General features: G+C 42.5%; 1 protein-coding gene and 1 pseudogene across 1 annotated transcript; one reads left to right on the top strand and one right to left on the bottom strand.

The window, feature by feature from the left end:
• Window positions 1–1154: 1154 nt before the first annotated feature.
• LOC119273294 lies at window positions 1155–2603 on the bottom strand (annotated as a pseudogene).
• A 2183-nt stretch (window positions 2604–4786) lies between these two features.
• Window positions 4787–8227, top strand: LOC119272986. Its single transcript, XM_037554315.1, has 4 exons — window positions 4787–5019; window positions 5428–7064; window positions 7157–7371; window positions 7457–8227. Exons 1-4 carry the CDS (start codon window positions 4787–4789, stop codon window positions 8225–8227), a joined length of 2856 nt encoding a protein of 951 aa, XP_037410212.1.
• The last annotated feature ends 2028 nt before the right edge of the window (window positions 8228–10255 follow it).

The following is a 10255-nucleotide window of genomic DNA, read 5'->3' as shown; positions in this document are numbered from 1 at the left end:
AGGTGCCTCAAACTATTTTTTATCATGAAGCATCCGTATCCATATGCCACCATTGTACATGCCCTTAGCGCCATCTGAGCGACCTTGAAGGACCTGGGGACTATTGCCCCCTTCCCCTTCCCCCAAGATAGGGCCATGACAAGGATTTGGCCCTACATGACTAACGGCCCCAGTCATCAGAAGAAGTCGAATAGCATGAAGCCCATCCAGGTAAAAACCGCAAGCATCCTACTGGATCAAGATGTGATCAATCGAGGTGAACGTTACCCGTGATACCGTCAAGACGGCTCTTATGGTAAATTCACTAGTAACTGCCATCATAATGCATCATGGCCTGTAACAACTCTTTTAACTCCACCTTTTCACCGTAGTATACAAGGTGAGAAGGGCATGAGACATAGACATGTTCACTCAAGTCTATAGGCTAGACAAATCCTTTGGCTCGCACAAGAGAGCAGGAGTAGGGTATTACCCTTAGAACAGGGGGGCTGAACCTGGGTAGAACCTCCAATGTATGAAATCTCATGCCTAAATCTTCTACATCCTTGCCTCCACAAAATCCCCAAATCATGAATATTGCCACGAAATACACACGATACTTGTCTTCAAAATAAACCATGAAATTGTTTTCGTTGCGCATAGTGCACATATGTTCCATCTCAATACCGTCTTGTTGGTTTGTTGATGTGGAGATTGTAAAAAAAATCTCCCAAAATCAACTGATGCAAGTTGCCATTTTCAAGCAACTTACAAATAGTAAGCACGGATTGATAATGACTTGCATTTTCTTGAGAACCTTCAATATGCATTTACCTAGTAAGTTAGATATATGTACTAGTCTTTAATGTTCTTCTTTTAGTTGATCGAGTCAAACCAGAAATAAAGTTGTTCAAAATGAACATGAACTGAGACCAACCTGGAGACTAGAGCCAACAATTTCATGAACTAACTTCTTGGTGTAATGCAACAGCAGCCAGAGAACATTAGTTGGTAGCCATGTTAGTTGGAACCTAGACCATTGGGTGGTGAGCCATTGAACAGCGGGTACAGAGGCACAATTCCTCACTGTACATCTGTAAGTTCTCCAGAGAATTGATATGCCTCGAGTCTCTGAAAACAAGAATAATGGCGGGCGAAACAAACTTCCATCTTCACTAACTATCTAGCCCCTTAAGTTTGCCAAAGCAACTCTGCACGGACTCGATGATCTTCGGCGTGATACTATCACCAGCAGCCAGCTTGTACTGCTCAAACTTCGCTTCTTCACACTCCAACGCGGCTTTCTTGCAGGCCCTGATACTTCCTGGAAATGAAGTTGCGCTGGTCTGGCACATGGCCTTGCAAGCATTTCATTCTATTAGGGGCTCAGCAAAATAACAAGTGCAGTTGGGTCAAAATGCCAAACAATATGAGGATAATCATCAAACTATATGTGGAGAAACATTATCAGCCAAAGTTTGTGCACTGAAAACACTCAGAACTAATCTGGATTCTTGGTGAGAAAAGCAGTTTTAGCAAACTCAACAACATAGACGCGTGTAAAGGAATCAGAAAGACGTTGCTGTGATTGCTAACTGAACTTCACCTTACACTGAAAAGCTATATTGTACTTGAATCAGACATAAAAAGGAATATGTTTTATTAAGAAGTCGAAACTAAAAAGAATTGTTGACCAATTTGATAAAGAGATGAGCATATCAGCTTGTGAAGATATGACATTGCATTCAATAATTTGTAACACCCTACGGCCCAACAAGCCTAACAGATTTCCTAGCACACCATTTGCACTTCTGCGTGTTGGTAGGTTTTGGGGATGCTGTTGTGAGGCATGTCCTATGTGGATGACCTCGACTTATTTCCTTTTATTTTTTGTAAGCCGATTCGTTTGGCATTATCATAATTAAATAACACTCCTTTTGAGAAAAAGGAAAATTGCACTTCAGTTCTCGTCCGTGCAAATGGATTAACCCGGAAAGTGCTACGTCTTGGGCCAACAAGGGTTGGATGCAAGTGTAATTCAGCCACTCAGGCGCCAAGTCATAACACATTAAGACCACAGTGAACACAATTAGATCAGTTACTGAATTCAACTACGAAGCTCATAGTGCATCAAACCAAGTGTAAAAGAAAAAGGAAATAAACTGATGTGGTTCCATCATGTATTATCCACTCACCACTCACATCCAAGAGGTTGAACGACACTGCAGGGATCTACCCAATGCTCCTCACCATTGTGATAGCAGCCCAAACTTTTTGGTGATCTTCACGCGACACTTGGATTACGCAAAGCTTCGTCAGAGGATTTACATACTTCACTGCATATGACCGGAGCTCAGAAGTGCTTATAAAGTCTAAAATAAACTGGGAGCACATTACAGGAATATATCATGCTGCCTGGGGGAATTAAAGATGATTTATAAGTTATTAGCACCTTGCAATGATCAAAGAGATGCAGCGAGGCCACACTCCCCAAAGTTGAGCTGGATGTTGTCTCTGATAACTTTGGTTATGTTGAACTGGGTGAGGATGATTGGATCAGCCTCTCCTCTGCTCACGTCGATGAAGACCTCCATCACCATGTATCTGTTCTTGAAATGAACCATTGCTTGAGAAAGCTAGTGCTCCTGGTTATAGTGACCTGGATTTTCATACAGATGGATGACAATCAAAATTCAAACCAAGAAAACTCTTGAAGAGAACCAAGGCAGTAAATAGTATAGCCAGCCAGCCCATCAAAAGATCTCCACCACTATAACATCAAATGAGCACGCCGTTACAAATTTCAGTGTGGGTACCGGTACACTAAAGCACCAAAAAAAAATCACATCAGCACCCTTATTCTTCTTCAATTCATCAGAGAATATGCAAAAGGAAACATTCTTCTTAAATTCAGGTAAAGCTATCAGAATCTCACCACTAACCAATACATTCAAAGCTAATGATTGTTTATGGTTCCAAATATGAAAAAAAAAACCCACCTTGATTAGCATCTAATGACCACCTAGTCCTCAATCCTGGCTGCTAAAATTGCTGTTACAAATCAATGGGCAATGCCATAATGCATCATACTCTGTTCTCAGATATTCGAATGGTAGAAACAATTCGCGGAGCCAATATTCGAGCAAGTTCCGGGCAAAAAAATCAAGAGCTTGTAGCTACCCCAAAGCATACCATTATATAGAATTTTAAATCAATAATTGCTGTGACGCAGAAGAAAAACATTCAGAGTATTCAGAACTTGAAAAAACACTATACAGGGTCTACTACTCTAGTTCGTCTCAGTTGCAGACTTGCAGTACGACCGATCTCCGGCGCCTCCTAAGGCCCCGCCTCACGCGCGTCGCCTGCGCGGAAAGATATGACGGAAGCGCGCGCGCGACCGATCTCCGCCTCCCTCGTCCTTCCTGGTCGCCGTCGACCTCCTCTCTCCGTCTCCTGCGCCGACGGCCGAAGTCCTCGGACAGAGGAATCCGGCAGGTTTGCAATAAATTGTCCACGGTGATTGCGGGGAGGGAGAAAGATGGCGGCGGTGACGGAGTAGGACTCTGGCGAGCGGCCGTTCTCGGGGACTACTCCATAAATGGGCTGGGCCAGCGCAAGGGAGGAGAGCATTGGCTCCCTAACATACGTTTTTTCTATCTTTTTTTGAGGGATTTTTTATATTACTTTTATTTATATTTCTAAAATGGAAATATTTTTTGTTAAATTTTAAAAAACTTCACCCCACATTTAAGAAATATTACCGCACTGTTTGCTTAACTTTTAATAAATGTTCATAGCATTCATACAAATGTTTGTGATAATTAAAAAAGGTTACTGCATTTCAAAATAATGTATGTGAATTTTGAGAAATGTGTATACAATTTTAAAAATTGTTCGTGCCATGCACAAACAAATGTTCACTATGTCAAAAATATGTACGTCAATTTTTATAAAAAAATATATGACTAAAAAATGATTGCTTACTATAGAAAATGTTTCTTATTATAAAAAAAGATGTACATGACGTTATAAATAAATATTTTTCACAATTGCCAAAAAATTCGTGACATTAAAGAAAATGTTTATACCATGTAAAGAAATGTTCACGTTGTTGCAAAAAATGTTCCATCCCAACCAAAAAAAATCTTTAACATGTATTAGATAAATCTTTAACATGAATCGATAAAAATGTTCCAAACATGTATTAGAGCAGTTGCATCATAAGACCTCTGGATTTGGCTCTCTTTTCTTTGGCATGACCGGATCACATGATGAGATCAATGTTCTGCACTGGTCTCCATTATTTCCTAGGTTGACCATGGGACAAGCTCCATTGTGCAATTATGAGTAAATTGCACAGAAGTACCACAATTGGGGCATTGGAAGCAGATTGGTACCAAGATTGGTAATTTTTACATGTCAGTACCAAGATTGGGTCGAGCCGTTGCAAAAAAGACTAAAAGTGTGTTTTATACGTATTGACAGAAAAGCTGACCGGTTGGGCCCGCCCGTCAGGCGACACGCTGGCCAGTGCACGTGTGCCCGCGCGCTGACTGGGCGCTGACTGGGACGAGGCCGGCTCGCACCGTTTAGGGCGCGGCTGGTGCGGTCGAGCCACACCCCGACCCCGCTCTGCCCTCTTCCTTCTCCTCCTCGCCGGCGGCTGCCTCCCCGCCCGCCCCGCCGCCCGCCACACCACGCCGCCGTAGTCATGGATCGAACTGCTTAGGCGCTGTCACCTCCACCGCGGCTGCTCGTCCCTCGCGCCCTCCTCTCCCCCGCGGCTGCTGTGCCCTAGGCGACGATGGCCTCGGCTACTCCGGCAGGCAACGATGGCCAGGGCGATGCGAGCGGCGGCGACCTCCCCCGCTTAGGCCTCGATGGGAGTGGTTGCTACTCCAGCTCGGAGTACAGTAGCGAGGACGAAGATTTTGCGGAGCCGGCGTTGTCGATGGAGCAGAGGCTGAAGATGGCGCGAATTTGGTTGGCCAACCCTAGCACCGCCCATCAGTGGACTCATGGCATCGGTGGTGTTCTGTAAGTGTTCCATTGTTCCATCTTTGCAAACTGAAATTGGGGATTAGGGTTAGGGTTTACTGCCTGGTTTACTGTCTGCATGTTTAGCACTCTAATTGCTAGTTCCTAAGTAGAGCAGAGAAGTATATTGGATTACATGAGTCCTAACTAGAGCAGAGCAGAGCAGCATTAGTGGATTACATTGTTATTTCTTAGTCCAAATTGTCAGAGCACCATTAGTTAACTTAAACAAAGCTTTGTTTATATGTTAACTTAAGCAAAGCTTTGTTTATATGTTAACTTAAAAAATTCCTAACTAGAGCAGAGTCCAAATTATATGTTAACTTAAACAAAGCTTTGTTTATATGTTAGCCTATCTGTTAAGTAAAATTGTTTATTAACCATTTTTTCTGTTATTTCATTTTGCAGTTTGTATGATGATATTTTGGATGTTAGGTTCTATTTTGATGCTTCAGAAATGTTTGAGTTGAAGCTCTGCAGTTCAGATGTAACATACCTGAATATGATTGCAGTGATGGAAACCCAAGGATTTGGTGAATATGATCTGCTGTTTCACATTGAGAATCCACAATTAGGGGAGAAAGGATTGGAGATGGTAGAGTGTAATGCTGAGTTGCAATTAGTAAAGAAGCAGGTTGAGGAGTCTAAGGTCTTAAATTTGCTAGTGAGGGCATGTCCACCTCCTTGCAGCCAGTTTGAGAGGCAAGAATTATCCACTGTTGTGTATGAAGAGCCTGTGTTATATGATCTCAGTGAGGCACCCATCTATGCTGTTAATGAAGAAGGAGTTGCATTTGAAAGTCAGAGTAGTAGCTACAGTGTAGCTCATGGTACTGGTCTTTGCACACAAGAGAGCAAGAATGTAAAAGGAAAAATGAAAGCTGTTATGGAAATAGAAGAAGAAGAGGGATATGTTGGCAGTGGTGGTTCTGATTGTGAAGGTGAAGAGGACATTGATGTACCACCTTTTTATATGGGTGATGCTGATGACATAGAGATGGCTGAGGGAAAGAAACAGAAAGAGTATGATGAAATGGAAGAGGAAGAAACAGATGATGAAGAATCTGAGGAGGAAGAAGTTGTGCATTATGAGGGTGACACAGAGGTTGAGGAACCTTTTCAAATGGATGAAGATGACAAAGTTGTTTCACAGGATGTAGAAACTGTAATTGTACATGAAGAGAAGAAGAAGAAGAAACAAAAGCTTCCAGTTAGGAGAGGGCCTACAACAAGGTCACATTCAAGTGTAGTATCAGAGGAGGAACCTGATTTCAAACCTTCATCTGATGAAGAAGAGAAAGGATTGTTGAAGGAGGCTGATGATGATGGTTTTGAGCCATTGTCATTTGTGCTGCCAAAGAAAAGGAAAAGCAGGGCAAAGCAGAGGCCTCCTAGAAAATGGTACAATGAGAAAATGGATGCACCACATGAGCAATTATGTCTACACATGTGTTTCTTGGATCAACATCAATTCAGAGAGGCTTTGTTGAACCTACACATCACTCAAGAAAGAAACTTCAGATATCATAGGAACTCAGATCAAAGAATAATTGTAGAATGCAACCAAAAAAATTGCAACTTCTTTATGGTGGCAGCAGTTATAAAAGGTGAAACTACTTTTGTAATTAAGAAGATGAGAATTAAGCACACTTGCCCTACTAGTACAGAGACAACAAGGGTAAGTGCCAAGTGGCTTGCACGGAAGTATGAGTCACTGTTCAGATCTGATCTAACAACTGGCATTCAGACTTTGATTGATGCTTGCATGGAGAAGTATGGTGTGGATGTGCCCAAGTCAATGGCATATAGAGCAAAGAACATAGCTATTGATGCTGTGCTAGGAGACCACAAGAAGCAATACCCTAGGTTGAAATACTATGCTCAGACAGTGATGGATACAAACCCTGGGAGTAGAGTAGTAGTCACTACTGTAACTCCAACACCCACTGAAAAAATCCCCCATCCAGGTCCAAGATTCCATGCTATGTTCTATTGCATCAATGGAGCAAGGGAGGGGTTTCTCAAGGGGTGCAGACCATTCATTGGTTAGTTTGTTCACCTTGTGCATTAGTTACACATTGTTTCATCTTGAAATGCATTTGAATGTTTTAAATATTGAATTTGCTTGCTCATTCAGGTGTTGATGGGTGCTTCATTAAGTTAACTACTAGTGCTCAACTACTTGCTGCCACTGGTAGAGATGGCAACAACAATATATACCCACTAGCATTTGGTATTGTTGGGCAAGAGGACACACCTAACTGGTGTTGGTTTCTACACCAACTTAAAATCTGCCTAGGAGGAGAAGAGGGACAGTTTGGTCCATATACAATAATGTCAGATAGACAAAAGGTATGTGCTTGCATCTTATGTCCTTGTTCCTATATGGTTGTTTTGTGCTAGATAGTAGCTTAGCTAGTTTAATTGTGTGTCCCAGGGCCTACTAAATGCAGTGAATGCTGTCTTTCCTAAGTGCAACCAAAGGTTCTGCCTTAGGCATATCTATGCAAACTTCCAAAATGCTGGGTTTAGGGGGGAAGATCTGAAGAAGTGTATGGATAATGCTGCCTATGCATATAGTGAACACAAATTTAACATTGCAATGAATGACCTTAGAGCTGAATGTCAGGAAGCTTGGGAGTGGCTTTGTCAAATACCCAAGAAAACATGGGCAAGGCATGCATTTGACACAAACTGCAAGACTGACCTTGTAGTTAACAATTTGTCTGAGGTGTTCAACAAGTATGTCCTAGATGTTAGGAAGAAACCAATTAGGACAATGTGTGATGGAATAAAGGATAAACAGATGATGAGGTGGCATAGGAATAGGGAGAGTGCAAAGACAGCTAGATGGGACATAACACCCCATTATAGTGAGAAGCTAGAGGTTGAGAAGGAGAGGGCCAAATATTGCAAACCAATTCAAGCTGGTGTGAACTTGTGGCAGGTTACAAGTCGGCAGCAAACCCATGCTGTTGACTTGCAAGTGCACACATGTGGGTGCAGAAAATGGGACCTCAGTGGCATCCCATGTAACCATGCCATCTCAGCAATCAACAAGGGCAAAAGAAAACCAGAGGATTATGTCAGCAAGTTCTTCAAGAAAGAATTTTATGTGGCAGCTTATGAACCAATAATCTATCCAGTTCCTGGTGAGCATGACTGGACAAAGACCCCTGGTCCAGACATTGACCCACCTGCATTTTAAAGTGAAGAGAGGAAGAAAGAAAGAGAAGAGGATCAAGGGGAAATTTGAAGTTCCAAAGCCTAAGGACACATCAAGAATGGGGACTATAACATGTGGCAATTGTGGACTGCAAGGACATAGGTACACAAGCTGCCTCAAGCAGTTGAAGCTTGAGCTGGCTTTGAGGAAGAACAAACATGTGGTAATCCTCTTATAAGTGGTTTTCCTTCTTGTACATTCCATTTTTTTAAGTACTTACTCATTTTCCTTCTTGTTTATGCAAGCCTCTTGCAAGGAATTCCAATGGTGGTGGTGCTGCTACTACACCAGCAACAACAACCTCTCATGCAGCTCCTACAACAACACCAACAGCTGGGAGAGGAGCTGGGAGAGGAGCTCGGAGAGGAGCTGGGAGAGGTGCTGCAGCAGCTCAAGCTGCTGGAAGAGGTGCTGTGAGAGGTGTTGCACCAGGTGCTGCAAGAGGTGTTGGGAGAGGGAGAGGTGCATTCTCTGTCCCAAGACAATCTGGTCCCTCCACATCTACTGCTCCCTCCACATCTGTTGCTGGGAGAGGTGCTGGTGGTAGACATACTGGATGGGGGAGGTACTTCTATGCAAGTGGTAACTAGATACTTCATGTGGTGGTGTACAATGTCATCTTTGATTTGGTGGTGTACTTTAAGAATCAATGCCATATATGGCTTTTGTTGATGTGGATGCAACTTATGAGTGAATGCCTGGAATGGACTATCTTGATATGCTGGAGTTATTGATTATGCAAGCTTGGATGGTTCTTTTTATGATTGATATGTTGTTATGATAAAAATGGTTCTTTTTATTATTGATATGTTGTCTATGCTCAAAATGGTCCTTTTTATGTTGTCTATGTTTTGGTGGCTCGGGGTCGACGGAACCACCTAAAGCCATCAACTAGGGTCTAGGGTGTCTCGGGGTCGACGGAACCACCTAAAGCCATCATTTTGGGTTTTGGTGGCTCGTGGTCGACGGAACCACCTAAAGCCATCAACTAGGGTCTAGGGTGTCTCGGGGTCGACGGAACCACCTAAAACTATTCCTTTTGCAAATGCATTTAAGCATTTAAGCATCACTCTAACATATGTAACTATTCCTCACATGCATTTAACCATCATTTTCAGTCTAACATAAGCAAATGATACTAACTGGAGTTCAACACATTATAGGAATACACAACCATTGTTCACATTACATAGTGGAGTTCAAATGCACAATCCATCCTTTTCTCACAAAAGGATGAATAGCATATTAGTAGGTACATAAACAGCCAGAGTTCACAATTAGTTCTAGAACCATACATTACACTACCATAATTCTAAGTTACTAGGCCATTGCACGGCCATCCTTCCCAAAAGGTCTGCAATGCCCACTAATCTTAATTCATCTTGTTCAGTTCTCCAAGATGGCCTGGATCCCCTTGATCTTCTCCTTCAGCTTATCCTCTGCCTTCATGAGCTCTTCTTTATGGTTTTCCTTAAGCTTCAGCAGATCAGCAACCTGGAACTTCAACTCTAGCTTCTCTTGGGTGAGCTTCTCCTCAAACTTTGTGAACTCTGCATTCTTCAGCTCCAAATTCTCTTGAGCCTCAATCCTCAATTGCTTCTCTTTCATCTTCTTCAACTTGAGGTTTTGGATGGCAGTTGCTTGAGCACTTGTCAGGTTGCACAGGATTTCAAACTTCTGTTGAAGCTTCTCTAGAGCTGCATCTTTCTTTGCCATTTTTGCATTCATACCAGCCACCAATTCAGCTCTGCATTGGTGCTGATATGTGACAGCTGACTGCAGATAACTGAAATCCACAACCCTATCCTGCTGAAAGTCCACAAGTTGATGCACATCTTTCACTAACTTGTCATATTGTGCATCCAGCTTCTTATTTTCTTCTGTCAAATGGTGAATAGTTAAAGAACTTTGAAGATTATCATCCACCCTAGCAGACTTGCTCTCTTCAACCATTGACCAAAGCTTCAGCAATGCATTCTCCATTGTTGGGGGCCACTGCTCATCAACCCA

Source organism: Triticum dicoccoides, chromosome 3A, assembly GCF_002162155.2.
Source record: "Triticum dicoccoides isolate Atlit2015 ecotype Zavitan chromosome 3A, WEW_v2.0, whole genome shotgun sequence".
NCBI classification, from domain to species: domain Eukaryota; kingdom Viridiplantae; phylum Streptophyta; class Magnoliopsida; order Poales; family Poaceae; genus Triticum; species Triticum dicoccoides.
This window is presented reverse-complemented; position numbering and strand designations above follow the sequence as displayed.